At 43.4% G+C, this 15,413-nt stretch overlaps 1 protein-coding gene across 1 annotated transcript in view; it reads left to right on the top strand.

The window, feature by feature from the left end:
• SESN3 (sestrin 3) overlaps positions 1 to 13,464 on the top strand; it is a 58,982-nt gene extending 45,518 nt beyond the window's left edge. Inside the window, exons 7-10 of the mRNA XM_077341485.1 lie at positions 3,468 to 3,586; positions 3,736 to 3,926; positions 4,860 to 5,004; positions 5,705 to 13,464. Coding sequence (XP_077197600.1) covers positions 3,468 to 3,586; positions 3,736 to 3,926; positions 4,860 to 5,004; positions 5,705 to 5,791 — 542 coding nt within the window. The 3' untranslated portion in view covers positions 5,792 to 13,464. The remainder of the gene's footprint in view (positions 1 to 3,467; positions 3,587 to 3,735; positions 3,927 to 4,859; positions 5,005 to 5,704) is intronic.
• The last annotated feature ends 1,949 nt before the right edge of the window (positions 13,465 to 15,413 follow it).

Below are 15,413 nucleotides of genomic sequence, written 5' to 3'. Positions count from 1 at the left end.
GGATAGAGAAAGGTGCCATATAAGAACCAACTCTTCTTCTTCAGTAATATCAGGGCTCTCTCAGCCTCACCTGCTTCACAGGGTATCGGTTGTAGGGCGAAGAAAGGGAGGGCGAATGTAAGCTGCTTTGAGACTCCAGGTAGAGAAAGGTGGCATAAAAGAACCAACTCTTCTTCTAAAAGGAATTCTAAGAAAACATGTTGTTCATCCACTGGCAGACCAGCAATGCTGCTGTGTCCTGTGCTTGTTGAGATGAGATGTAAGAAACTGCCATAAGGGCCTTCCTGGGACTGTTCTGCTTCCGGTTGCTTATGATGGTTGGTTGTTGGTCGTCCTTCTGTATAAATGGGGGAGGGGGGGATAGCCCATAAAGGAGTGGGGCCATATCCTAGATTTCTGTGAAATGCTAATTTTTAAAAGCTGCAAATTTTGGGTACTGGAAAAGGAAGTATTCACCTGAAGAGTAATTAACATGTGGAATTCACTATCCCAAGAAGTGGTTGTGGCTGCAAGCACAGATAGCTTCAAGGCAGGATAGGATGAACATATGGGGAGAGGTCCATCAGTGGCTAATAGCCTAAGGTGACCAGATTTTACCATTGGTAAAGTGGGACCGGGGGGGTTCTTGATTAAAAATTTGGTCTATATGGAACAACAATAGGTTTCATAGAATGCATAGAATACAAAAATAGTATTGTAAAATATATATATATATATGTATGTGTGTGTGTGTGTGTGTGTGTGTGTGTATATATGTATATGTATATGTATATGTATATGTGTGTGTATATATATATATATATATATATATATATATATATATTTCAACATAAGTACAATTTCCCAAAAGTGGGACAATCTGGTCACCTTATATTAGCCACATGTATTAGTTGTAACACTCTGTCTAGGGCAGTGATGCTCTGTATTCTGGGTGCTTGGGGGGGGGGCAACAGTGGGAGGTCTAGAAGAGTTCTGGCCCCACTGGTGGACCTCTTGATGGCCCCTGGGCTTTGGCCATTGTATGACACAGAGTGTTGGACTGGATGGGCCACTGGCCTGATCCAACATGGATTAGCTTATGTTCAGATGTTCTCCTGCAGTCTGATGTGGTTCAGTCACAACAAGACTGCCCTGCTGGGATTTCTCTGGGTGTGTGAATAACCACCTCTTAGAACAGGACTGCGAAATAGAACTCGGGAGGGGGGGGGCTTCTTGGCCCCTTTTTGGGGTCTTCAATCTGACCGATGCTGCATCTGCCAATTGTCTGAATCATTTTTAAGGCTGGTGCATTTTAGGGTGGGGGCTCACATACACTTGTTTTCATAGCTACCTTCTCCAGTGCAGGAGTGCTTGCTCTGGAGAGGGAGAAGCAAATACTTGCTCATCATTGTGTTCATGATTTAAATATTCTGAGAACACAAACATTTCCATACCGGGGTGGTGGTGGTGGTGGTAGAACATGATATTTCAAATTATATTGTCTGCAGTAAAATAGGGGTTTTTTTAGCATCTACTTCAAGCAGAGTAGACACTGTCTAGGGAAATATCATTGGTAAAGGTTGGAGGTATCTGATGGATTAAGGACATTGGATTTGACACCTCCAATTTAAAGCATTTCCTCAGAGGAGTTCTGTGTTTTTTTTAATGTTGCACTTTCATTTCTTCCTCATTCATTCTTGGTTTAATCCAATGTGAGAAGTGCACTAAATGCAGTAGTTGCAGAAGTGGGTGGCAGTCATGTAGAAAGCCAGTTGCTAGGCTGATCTCCGGTTGCTGCAGAGAAGAGTTAACCATGATTTCTGAATGGGTGTCTCATCTGTCACAAAGGTTTAGGAGCTGGGGGCTGATGCAGGCCTATATAGGTGACTTGAAACGTGAACAACACAAACTCCTGTATTGAAAAGGCGATGACGGCTGCTTGTCAGAAGCAGCCCTCCTGAAGGTAACAGGTGGCGTCTCATCCTCCCCTAGGCCACTTCTACATATTTCCAAAAAGGAAAATGCTTAGCATCTGTAGGACAAAAGTGTCCTTATGTGGTTGAACTTCGTTGGAAGTTTCAAAGACAGTGGAATATTTTTGCACTCAGTATTGGAGTCAAAGAGCCTAGTCGTCTGTGAGTTCGTTCTAAAACGCCGACACAGATCTCCCTCTGCAGTGAGCCAAAAGAGATTGCAGGACCAAGAGTCAAATCTAGGCTCAACCATTTGGATTTTTCTTTTTTTTACAAAAAAGCTGCAGTGAAAGCCTGTTTGAACTGTTGCCAAGCAAGTTTCTTCCCACGCAGAATTCTGTTTTGATTGACTAATGAACCAGAAAGAAAGATAAAAGCATCCCTTGTAATTCTTGGATTAACAGAGGGATTTTTAAAGGTGTTAGCAGTAGACGCATAGCAGGTTTCCCAGCCATTCTCGTCAGGACACTTGAAAGCAAGCCAAGATGAATGCCAAAGCCACCCACAGCCAACTCCGCAGAAGTCAAGTTGGCTGATAATTGAGGGGAGGGGAGGGGGGAGGTTTCTGGACAGAGCAATTGTCTTTGCCTCACAATGGTTTTGGTGGTGGTGTTTTGTAATGGTGGGTTATGTTATGGCTCTTAGCCCACATTTATCTCACTGAAATCTTCAGCAATGTCCAGATGGCTTTAATTTTTAAAGGATAAGGATCGACTATATTTCTTAATCTTTGCATATGATCCCCAACAGTCCATCTAGGAGTGGTAGTTCAAGTCATGCTGATCTCTTGTCAAACAAGATTTGTCCAGGCTGTCAAATTTGCATGGCTATCCTCCCTTTTTAGAAGAGCCTCTTGTGGCGCAGAGTGGTAAGGCAGCAATATGCTGTCTGAAGCTGTCTGCCCATGAGGTTGGGAGTTCAATCCCAGCAGCCGGCTCAAGGTTGACTCAGCCTTCCATCCTTCCGAGGTCGGTAAAATGAGTACCCAGCTTGCTGGGGGGTAAACGGTAATGACTGGGGAAGGCACTGGCAAACCACCCCGTATTGAGTCTGCCATGAAAACGCTGGAGGGCGTCACCCCAAGGGTCAGACATGACTCAGTGCTTGCACAGGGGATACCTTTACCTTTACCTTTTACCTCCCTTTTTAAGCATGAAAGTTCTCTCTATGGATCGATCCATGTCTTTTTGTAAGGGCATGACATTTATTCTGAGTCTTCTGCCTTGGAATTTGTGGCCACTTGGATCTTAAATTAGTAGCTAATGTTCTTTTCTTATACCTTGGTCTCTGTGAAGAATTCTAGTCTCTTACTGGTTTCTTACCAATGCCAGGTCTACATTGTGTATAAGAATGGCTTGTTTATCTTTGAAGTCAGGTTGAAGCAAAAAACAACAAGTCCTCAGCTATGTTTTTGTTTGCAACTAAAATGTAAAATGTGAACATGCTAACCCAGATTAAACTCCATTAATCATGAAAAGTGCACACTTAGAACCATGCATACTTTTTCTTTCCCAGCATTCGATGATGAAATACTTTCCATAGCCGATGTTTCTCGCTACATTGAAGATCCTGGTTTTGGGTACAAAGACTTTGCCAGGCGGGGAGAAGAACATTTACCAACGTTCCGGGCACAGGTATGTTTACTGACGTTGGCTGTTGTTGTAGAACCAAATAGTGGAGTCGTATCAGCTCAGTAGGTGCAGTTGCAGAACCACCACTGAAAACCATTCTGTAGGACTCAGATGCAAGCTTTACAAACATCCAGCGGCCTTATCTTTTTCAGGACTATACCTGGGAAAATCATGGATTCTCCCTTGTGAATAGGCTTTATTCTGACATTGGGCATCTTTTGGATGAGAAGTTCCGCATGGTCTATAACCTCACCTACAACACTATGGCTACGCATGAAGACGTTGACACAACCATGTTGAGAAGAGCTTTATTTAATTATGTTCACTGTATGTTTGGAATCAGGTATGTGACCAACCTGGGTCAGTCAGTGAATGTATTTAGAGGTCTGTTTTACCAAGCCTCATATGTTGAACGGTATCTCTCGCGGCATTGGAGGCATGAGTGGATATAGAGATGTAGCGTCAAAATTCGAGTGCCTTGAAAGATAAAGGCCCCTTCTGTGCCCAGTATATTCCAAACACCTGTACACCAAGAAAATGGCCCCCTGTCTAAGGGCAAACCAGGACCGACCCTGTTTAGCTTCCAAGGTTGGACTTGCCTGGGCTCTCTAGGGCCTGTTTTGTACACAATATATAATGCACTTTCAATGCACTGTGGGTTTGTTCTAGATGTTCCTGTTCTGCATAAGCAAATCCAGCTGCCAAAGCACATTGAAAGTGGATTATCCTTTGTGTGCAGAATAGGCTCTAGTCAGGGCACTGCTTTTTCTACTGTAACAAAACTTTGTGATACTTCAATGTAAAAACAAGAGTGCAGTTAGTGTGAAGTAAGGTATCCTACTCATAGGCAACTTTTTAAATATAAGTGAATGTGTCCATTTCTTGAGTAGTTAATCTGCACATGTTTCTCCAGCAATCCTATAAACAGCTGCTGAGAGGGAGATAATGGCAGGTGGGATCCATTTCCAGGGAACAGTGACATTTGGGATCCATTCCCACCAGCAGTTTTAATGCATGTTGTTTGCAAGGACATGACACCAGGCCTGGCAGTTGTGTGTTTTCAGCCCCAAGAGCAGCAGGAAAGTCGATGGTTTTCAAATTGATTTGAAATTCTGTCGAGCAGTTTAATAGAGCCAGGTCTGTATCTTGTTTCCTGAGATTTGTAATCCAGATTCATGCAGGCAAAGACTTAACAATAGTTTGTGCAGTGAAGAGAGATCCCTTTGAAGCCACGTGCTCCTGGCAACGAGATTCAGGCTGGCTTAATCTTGCTTAGGTATGATGACTATGATTACGGAGAAGTTAATCAGTTACTGGAACGGAGCTTGAAGGTTTACATTAAGACAGTGACCTGCTACCCAGAGAGAACTACCAAGCGCATGTATGACAGTTACTGGCGCCAGTTCAAGCACTCGGAGAAGGTAAGTGTCTGATCGTTGGATACACAGAGGCATGCTTTCCTATTTGTTCAAACAACAAGCCTTAATGCCATTTCTGTGGAGGAAAGTTTCCAGTCTCTGTAAACAAATCAGAGATTCCTAGAGCAGTGACTTGAAGTCCTGCACAACCTAGTTGTCGAGAGACAAGACTATGGGTTGCTGCATCTCACTTTTACAAAATGTAAAGGTCCTGGGACTTTAGCAAAAAAGATTTGTCATCCAATGCTACGGAAAACCATTGCATGCAAGTGATATGGGGAAATACAGAAGTTCTGTCTGATGCTCCAATTACTTGTCTATGCAAACAAGTCACCACTTGACACTGGTGTCCATAAGCTGTGAGTATGTCCCTTAGAGCCAGTTTAGTGTAGTGGTTAGGAGTGTGGACTTCTAATCTGCCAAGCCGGGTTCGATTCTGCGCTCCCCCACATGCAGCCAGCTGGGTGACCTTGGGCTCACCACAGCACTGATAAAGCTGTTCTGACCGAGCAGTGATATCAGGGCTCTCAGCCTCACCCATCTCACAGGGTGTCTGTTGTGGGGAGAGGTTAAAGGAAGGCGACTGTAAGCCCCTTTGAGACTCCTTTAGGTAGAGAAAAGTGGCATATAAGAACCAACTCTTCTTCTTCCTCTTGGTCCTTCTGGTTCAGAGCCTCACCCTTTTGTCTTGTTTGTCCAACAGGTCCACGTCAACCTGCTTCTGATGGAGGCCCGCATGCAAGCTGAGCTCCTCTACGCTCTCCGTGCCATAACCCGTCACTTGACCTGAAGCGCCGTCGTGCGCGCGTGAATAAAGCTTCCGAACAGATGCACAGCGAAAGCTGCTTGTGGTGTAGCATCGGGTTATTTGATCTTCTAGTGTCAAAGCTGAAGCCGCGTTTCCGGCGGCTGTTAACGTGCAATGATATTCTATATCTTTCTATCTTCCCCCCCCCCCCTTTGATGCTTAACATTACTAATGATATAGTAAAAATAATACTGAAGAACACCACTTCTTACGTTGTTTTCACCTGGAGTATTGGTCACAAACCCTAAACCTTTAAAAAAAAAAAACAGAAAACTCTTGCTGTTTCCTCTCTTGCCTAGGATTCTCTTTGGTGGTTTTTATCTCCTTTACCCTCCTCTCCAACAATCCTGTTTGATGTGAATGGAATCCATTATTGGATCTTCGCACTCTTCCCTCTCCCCCCCTTAGGCCATTATAATGCAGTTTTTTTCTGATCTGGTATGTGCTTTGTTTTAATCAAAACTGCTCAACTGGCTTATCCTGCAAGTGTCCCGAGACACTTTGTATTGCTGCAGTTGTGAGGTTGTGTGCCAGCAGGCGCAACCGCCCTCTGCGGGTTTTGTAATGTGAACGGACCTCCTGCGACTTCTGTGGCGTGCTGCTGGCGCACGGCATTCACGTACTTCTTCCTCTGACTGTAAGAAAGCTTTTAACTACACCCATTTCAGCTGAACTTGCTGGTTCAGCAGTGGCCTTCTCTTTTTGCCTGTCTCTTGCTTTTCTCAACGACCATTGGAGGGGAATACTTGAGCTTTCATGTTGAATTTAAGAACTTCTACTGCAAATGTAAATCAGACTCAACTGGCTTGGAGATTGGGTAGCTATGTGGCATTTGCAGATTCAACACACCTCAGCTGATCAAATAAAAACAATCCAGACACGATTGCATTAAGGAGCTCTGGTATTGCTGGGTGAATTTTCCATGTAGTCCCCTGGAATCCAATCTAACTGGAGGGGACGTCTATTCCTGCTGCCTGAGATCCTTTTAAGCAGAGGTGACATAGATTGAATCCAGGACCTTTATACATGTGAAACTTAAGCAATGAGGTACAGGTTCTCTCCTGAAAGCTTTGAACATACAAAGCCTTATACTAACCTGGACCATCTGTCCACGTTGCCCAGGACTGTTTGACGTGACTGGGATGATTCTCCCAAGATCTCAGGCAAGCATTTTTTGGAACATTGCGTGTTGAACTGGAGATGTCATATTTTGAACCCGGAGCCTTTTTACATACAAAGCATGCGCTTGGTTGCTGAGCCGTGGCCTCTTTGTTTTTGCTGTTTTTTTTTTTAATCTTAATTCAAGGATAAATTGCATTGACATTTTAAGCTTGTAGATGTTTCCTTTCCCATAATTTTGTCTAGTGTCTGGACACTTTCCCCTCTATCTTAAAGCTGAAAAATCATGTCTCTCTCAATTGATGTGAGTGAACAAAGGAAGTGCAATATGAAACAAAGCAGGCAGGTTTTTCCCCCCTAAAAGAGTAACTGCTGAAGGGTCCTGTTTGAAAGAGCTGTGAAGAAATGGCTTTCTCTTCCCAAATATCGATACTGCCTGTGACTCGCCTGGTATTTTAGGTCTCACTTTGAATGCTGGGCTCTGTTTGGGGCGTCGAAGCATCCATGCAGCAAATGCATCGCTATGCATTTGCGCAGTGGAGGAGCTCGATGCAGGCCCCCTAGAAATTGAACTTGGGGATACGCAGCTGCAGAACAATGGATTGTTCTTACTGACAGCTAATATTGTGAGTTGGGAGGGGGAGTGAAAAATAGCTGCTGAAAAGTCAGATTTGTTAAAAAAAAAAGTGTTTTGTGTTGCTTGACTACACTGACTTTTTTCAGAGCACAAAATGCCAGTGTTTCTATAGCTTTACTTTTGCGTTGCGTAAATGATTCAGCAAAGTGCCTGGAGAGATGCTGAAAGAAAGGAAAGCTAGGACATAGGAACTGCTGTTACGCAAGGGAATTTACTCCAGGAAGCACTCGTAAGTAGCTATATTCCCTTGAAGTCAACATGGCTAAGGCTCAGCAAGCCTCAGGTCCCATCACAATTTTGGGACTCCAGAGGAAGAGCCCTGCTAGGTTGGACCAAATGTCCATCTAGTTCTGCATTCTATTGTCAGTGGAGCCTGGACAGAAGCCTTTGGGAAGCCCACAGGCAGGGCCAAAAGACAATAGTTTTTCCTTGTGCTTCGAGAAAGGCTGGGGATATTTTGGTGCTTCAGGCGCAATAGCGTTCTTCTCCGCTGGAAGGCTTTTATTACTTGCCCCAAACCTAAACTTAAATAATGCAGTTTTCAATGAGACTTAGCTTAAAAAAAACTTTCTCTGGACTGTGCCAAATGACTGGGTTTGGGCTTCTTCCCCCCTTCAAGATTTGCTTTTATACATATGTCTGAAATGAACAGAATGAGGTTTTTTTGTCTTGTTCCAATGAGCTACAGAAGGGGGACTTTCCAATTATACTACCATACTAGTTTTGTTTTCTGAGAAAGATCTTGGAAAGGCCATCTAAGTTGAAAAGATGGACCAGACGTTGGTGAGGGGAATTAGAATTTGTTTTTGGGGTTTTTTTACTACTTTCTTCCTCTGTCTGATAATTGTTATCGTGTGATTGTTCGTTGTTTTTAGGTGTTGAAATCATTGTCCGCTGTATCCTCCTGCAGTTGGAATTGTGAATTGTTCTTGCATGGGATAAATTTCCAAGGATATATCTATATTTCTGCTGTTGGCTTATAGTTGTTGGAGGGCCACGGCCACATTCTAAAGCAGGGGTAGTCAAAGTGCGGCCCTCCAGATGTCCATGGACTACAATTCCCATGAGCCCCCTGCCCGCAAATACGGGCAGGGGCTCATGGGAATTGTAATCCATGGACATCTGGAGGGCCGCACTTTGACTACCCCTGTTCTAAAGCCTTCTTGGAACTGTAGTTTGAAGAGTCCTGAGAGTTCTCTGTGTTGAAGAAACCACTGGCCTCACAGAGCTGCAGTTCCCAGGGAAAGAGCAATTTTGAGCCTGCATTATAGGTATACCCATAGAAGAAATTCTGCAAATGAATGTTCAGTGTGTCCTTGCAGAACATAAATGGTAGCTGACTTGGTGGGGGGTAGATTTTATAGAAGCCTTAGGCACAATCCAGCCAAAGCCGACTGCTTTGAAGAACGGCTTGGAATGTAACAGTACCACTCAGTCTGTGGCATGTGCAGCCATTTTGCAACAGTTGGTAGACAGTGTGCAGCTGATGTCCGTGCAAGTCACTTGTGCAAGTTCCAATTAGAAAAGGGCTGAACAACACTGGAGTCAGGCACATGTTTGGCTGGCTGTGTTAGGATCGTCCTGTCCGAAGCAGCTTGAAATGTCACCTCGATTTCAGTGGAACGGTTTAACGCTCTTGCGGAAATCATGGGCCTTTGCCACAACTGCGGAGCTTGAATCTGGGTGGAGGAGGAAAGATAAGAGACCTGGATCAAAAAATCCACATCCCCAGTGAGCATCTGCAAAGTGGTTGAATGAGGAGGTGATGCGAAGAAGATAACAGGTGTAAAAGGAAAGGGGGTGTTTGATCTTTCCCTTGAAAATTTCTTCCCCGGCCAGCTTCCATACGTGTGTTTGATTGTTTGGGAGAAAAGCAGCCAGGAAATATGTGAGGGATGTCCTCAAACACCTTAAAATCAGAATCCAGTAGCACCTTTAAGACCAACAAAGATTTGTGCTACTTCAGACCAACATGGCTACCCATTTGAATCTATCCTTAAACACCTTGATGGCCTCCCTTCCCGTCTGTTTGGATCTATAGAACCAATCTGACTTAACTGAGTCAATTGTAACTGCTTTAGGTTTGGTTGGAAAAGGTCAGGTTTGGCATTTTCTTAAGTGAAGTTGGTGTTCTAACTGTGGAAGCATTAGTGCCTTTGGTTGTCGGTGTTTCCTTTATGTGAACTGAGTGGTCATCTTGTGAGAAACAATTAGACTTTGAATCTCAAATACAACACTATTTATTTCATTGTGAAGTATATATATACATAAAACATACACTTATATATATATATAAAGGATCCATAAACAGAAACTTGATTTCACATGGTGCCAGATCCACATGTGGCTTTCTAGGCCGGGACCTGCCATTAGAAAACCAGCTTGCATTGTCCTTAGAAACAGAGTTCCCAAGCCGGTTTACGTGAGGTGGCATTTGATTCGGAGTATAGCATTTACATTGTGATGATCTAGCATATAGCTTTATGTACACAGAATGTGATTTTTTCCTTAAAAGTTGACATTCAGAGTAGGCATCTAAGCAAACATGATTGTACCTTATGCTCAGTGTACCCCTCTAAGCTCTTAAATGTGCCAAATTTTAATGTATTTTTAGAGACAGAAGAGCACGTGTGAATGTGAAGCATCAAGGTTTCAGTGCCTACTGGCCATCAGAAACATATGTCCTTCTGTGAGCGTAAATGTTTTCTTTTGCGTCCTTAGTGTGACTTCAGGTGTTGGCAACAAGCAACTTCCAGGGCTGAATCTTTATCTCAGTGGTCAAGGGGCAAGAAAGTGACATCTGTGGGGGCAGCACTTGGGCAGCCTTCTAGATACCCTGAAGGTTCTTTGGAGCTCTACGGTGGGAAATAAACACAGGGAAGGAAGGAGCTTTGGCTACTACATGATATGGGGAAGATCTTCTGCTGCTTTCATTTCTCAGAAGCTATGCCAGGCTGTTGTATCTCAGGATTCCTTGGAAGGGGAGAGGCACACGTATGGAGGGGCACATGCATACCCCTATGTGCCATCACACAAGTTTAGCATTTTCCAGGGGACGAGTTTAAATCCTGGGCGTGCCATTCCAGTCCTTATGAACCTTGCAAGCACAGGAAGAACTTGTGCCAGAGTAGTGAGAAGAGTAACATGGTGAAAGAACATGAAGGGACAGAGTGCTGGTTTTGAGTGCCCTCAATTACTTGCTGTTTTTTTTTTTATTGAGGTTGGCTGCTTCACCCGTGTTGACAAAAACTGTCTGTGGAGTCAGGACTTCGGAGCCCTTAAAAGTAGCTGGCCAGTTCATCCTGAACATTCAGATCCTGCAACTGAAACAAGTAACAATCTACACGAGGAGTCTTGTGTTCTTCAAACCATGTTTTAGATGGTCCATAGTGAGGAGGGGGCTTGTCCTCTGTAGGAGTTGCTGTATTCCACCTTATATTAAATATTCTGTGGTCCAACAGTAACTGTGCACATTTCCAGACCCTTCAGGGAAGTTTCATTCTGTAGCTACTGCAGAAATTGCTGATGTGAATCTAAAAAGGGGGCAGTAAAAGTCTTAAGTGGCCAGGACATCCCACCCAGACTTTTCCAGCCTTGAACTCCAGGATGTATAAAATAACAGGCTTCCTTGTGTCAGGGAAGGAGGCTCAAAGGTTTGGGTTTCGTTTTGGGGTTGTGGCTTTTTGGGGTTTTTTTGTCAGATCCATTGGTCTACTGTCACTGGAAACCTTACTCAAGTTTTGCTTTCTACAATCAGTGCAATTTGGGAAGCTTAAATGGAGGTACCAAAATTACCCTTTGCCCTTCAGTTCCAGTTCATTTTGAGTCCATTTGAGTCCATTTTTTCCAAACAAGCTGTGGAATTTTCAGTAATTTTATCTGCTTCCGCCACCCAGTGCTGCTTTCACAAAAGAGGCCCCCGTTAGGAGTGTAATGCAGATACAAAGTAGTTAAAGGAATTATTTGCTTTAAGAACACAGCCATAGAACTGTACAGGGGATAGGATTTTTGTACACCTCCCCTTCTTGCTAGCAGCCATTTCTAGAGTTGCAGGAAAATCTAGATAAAACCATGTTTCCTGACAGAATAACACTTGCTCTCCAAGTCACCAAACAGATTAACAGCTAAATTTTATGTCCTTTCCACTTTGCTTCTCACCTCTACTTTGCTTTATACCTGTGCTTTTGAGTTATATGGCAGAGCATGATAAAGCAAAATACACATTTTGTGCTATGTAGTGAGGACAGTTAGAGCAGTTTCTCAGTGGAACAGGCTTTCTCGGGAGGTACTGGATTCTCCATCTTTGGAGATTTTTAAACAGAGGCTGGAGAGCCATCTGATGTAGAGGCTGATTCTGTGAAGGCTCAAGGGGGTGGCAGGTTACAGTAGATGAGCAATAGGGATGTGAGTGTCCTGCATGGTGCAGGGGGTTGGACTAGATGACCCATGAGGTACCTTCCAACTCTGATTCTGACTGCCACATGAGGATCTCAATGGATCTTCCACCTCACAAGATTAGTCCACTGAACATACACCAGAGGACAGTTAGAAAGGTGGGTTTACAGTGTCACCCACCATGAGAGTTTGCTGCAAGGCAGAAAAAATATATATCAGGGAAGCCATTCCTTTTAGTTACAAACAAAGCAGTCTTTGTTTCCCTCAAGCCAAAATTGATGGAGTTATTCAGAGTTATGCATAGCAGCCTTTTTGGCTAAATAATGACCTTCTGTACCTTTAAGTTCCAATCAGGTATCTTTTTGTAGGAGCGAGTCTGTTTACCCTAAAATTTGTGTAGGCAATTGAAATCCTCAAATTTACTAGTTTTAATCCAAACTCTTACATGTCACACATCAGGCGCCTTTTCCCTTCTCTGCGACTGCGGAATAGACAAGCAGGAAGGAGCTCCCAATTAGAGGTAGTTCCCATGGTTAATTATTCATGACAACTCTGGTTTGCAGAGCATTTCTACACTACAGACATATTGGTTTTTATTATTGTTGTTGTTATGTTCCAGTTTATCTGTTACGGCTTCTGCCAAAGAATCCTGGTACCGCAGCTTGGTGATAGTGCTGAAATTCTCTGGGAGATCTTGTCCACCCCACCCCTGGCAGATCTGCAGTTCTGTTCGGGCTGTGACTTGGTGACACACAGCAGCCGAAAGGATCAGCTAGAGGTGAGGTGCCAGTTCTCTACCCGGCCTGCTGGAAAGTCACCACCAGTCAGAACAAAGTCTGCGTCCAGTGGCATCTTTAAGACCAACAAAGCTTTATTCCTGGCATACGTTTTCATGTGCATACGCACTTCTTTAGCTACATGCGTGCAGACAAAAAGCTTTAACCAGCAAAAAGACTTGGTTGGGCTTAAAGTTGTCACTGTATTCTAACTTTGTTTTACTGCTTCCGGCCAACACGGCTACCCACCCAAAACTAACCATCAGAGTAGACAGTACGGACCATGGTAGAGTAGATCAAGGATCTGACTCGGTAAAAGGCAGTGTCATGTGTCATCTGTGATACAGACATGCCAAAAGGTGACGTAGGCCTCCCAAAGAGGCGCAGAGGATCTACCCAAGCATTACTACCCTATGGGCAATTTAACAGACTCCTTTCTACCCGATCCAAAATATTTCAACCCCTTAGCCAGGGATAGACAAGTTCCAGACAAGTTCAAGACGTATGTGGCCTTCTTAATATCAGGAATGTGTCAGGCAAGTTGCCTGTCATCCCTGCGCCCCCCCCCCCAGTTGCCCAGTACAGAGTTCATGTTTTTTTCAGGGTCCAAGTGCATGATTACACTTGATGTGTGATCTGTTCTGCATATTTTACTGGTTTTGTTATCCTGCCCTTCCTCCAAGGAGCTCAGGGCAGCACACAAGTTCTCCTCCCCAGTCTTACCCTCCCAACAACCCTTCAAGGTCAGGTAAGCTGAGAGAGAGACCATGAGGCTGCAGCTGGCCCGAGATCACCCAGCAGCCTTCTGAGCAGGGTGACATTCTAAATCGGCGTCTGCTCAGGCCCAGACCCGCACTCTGCCCATTGTAATCATTGTCTCTCAGCCTGCTCCACTGGCAAGCCTAGACGGCCCCATGTGAAAATGGCAGAGGGGTTGGCCCAGGTTGTCTGGCTTGTCCATTCAAAGTTTGGCCTGTCACTTTCCCTTCATGGGAGGAAGGCTTCCTACAGAATGGAAAGCTGAGCCTTGTGCTTATGATAAGGAAATGCAAGGGTAAAGGGGAAAAAGTGGCTGCACCCAGCAATATGTGACAAAACAGAAAAGGGGAAAAATGCTAGGTGATAAGTAATGGATTTAGTTTACAAAGTCCCTGTGCATTTCACCATGAAGGCTTTGTCGTAGGGGAATCGATAAAAACAATTTTATATTTAATACCTCATCGTGAAATCATTTCAAAATTATTTAAAACAATCTTTAAAAGGATCAAAATTGATTATAAAAATAGATTCGTATTTGTTATTATACAATGTAAGACAAATAAACTATACATTGGACATGGAACAATCATAAAAATACAGAATAAATACTGACCAGAACGTCCACCTGGTGTTGGAACTTTCCTCAGGAAATGCATTCTTTTACAGTAGGGAATGAGACATTTATTCTACATTCAGTAACTGGCAGAGCAAAGTCAGAACCCCAAGATCCAAAATCCACTCTGTTTAATTTCTTAATACGACTCTCATGATTGTTAGACATCTAGACACCCCCAAAACGCCCCCAAAATTGCAAGTATGTTGCTTCTGTGTTCTGTTAAAAGTGTTTTTAATTTTATAGAGATCTTTCCTACGTATATCTTATTGCAAGGACATCCTATTACGTATGCGACCATTTCTGAATTGCATGTTGTAAAGTTGTTCAGAATATACTGTTATTTTGTTAATGGGATTGACAAAACGTTCTTTTAAAAGCAGCAGTTGGGTTTTTCTTTTTATCACAATTCAGAACATCGCATAGCATATTCCAATTTTCATATACATTCTTTTTCAATCGTTTACTAATGTAGCTATAAGTCAAGCTAATCGTTATTCTTTCATTCCGTGACTTGTTATTGTTGGTATGAACAGATCTTCCCTTTTTGCAGAATATGATGTTCTGCTTCGTGATTTAAAAAAAAAAACACTGTCATCTTAAAAGAACATCTCATTTAAAAGACAAATTGGTCCTTTTTTCCTACAAACCTGCAGAGGACCATCATGTCTGACAGTTGGCAATCCTATGGGTCAACTGTTGCCACATTTTTCAATTTTTGCACCTCTTCTTTTAGTTGTATAGTGCTCTGGCCAGTGCACCGTGTTCTTTGTCAGCCTGGTTTCCTTTTCCCACTGACCAGCATAATTGCTCTCTCCATTGAATTTGATGGCTTGATGCAGCCAAAGTAAGTGAGCCGGAGTTCCGTGATTTTGGCCTCCAGTGATATATCAGGCTTTATCAGGCTTTATGCATTGCAGTGTTTCCTAGTTTGTGATTTTTGCTGTCCACAAAAACCCACAGAAGCCTTCTCCAACACCAGAGTTCAAACGAATCAGCTGCCCTCCAGTAGGTTTGCCTAAAGACCATTTTAAATGTGGACACTGTCAGTGTTGTAATAACCTTGACTCAGTATGAAAAGTTTCATGGATTCCTTTGACAAAAACGAATATATTCTGAGCAACTTTACAACACGCAATTCGGAATTGGGTGTATATGCCATAAGGTGTTGTTGCAATAAGGTATATGTAGAGAAGACCTCTAGAAAATTTAAAATACATATAAGAGAACATACGAGCAACACACTTGGCAAAATAGTTGGGGCACCTTTGCGTCAACATTTTAAGGGGAAAACGTGGACCAATT

The sequence above is a fragment of the Paroedura picta genome, chromosome 6 (genome assembly GCF_049243985.1).
Source record: "Paroedura picta isolate Pp20150507F chromosome 6, Ppicta_v3.0, whole genome shotgun sequence".
Classification (NCBI taxonomy): Eukaryota; Metazoa; Chordata; class Lepidosauria; order Squamata; family Gekkonidae; genus Paroedura; species Paroedura picta.
This window is presented reverse-complemented; position numbering and strand designations above follow the sequence as displayed.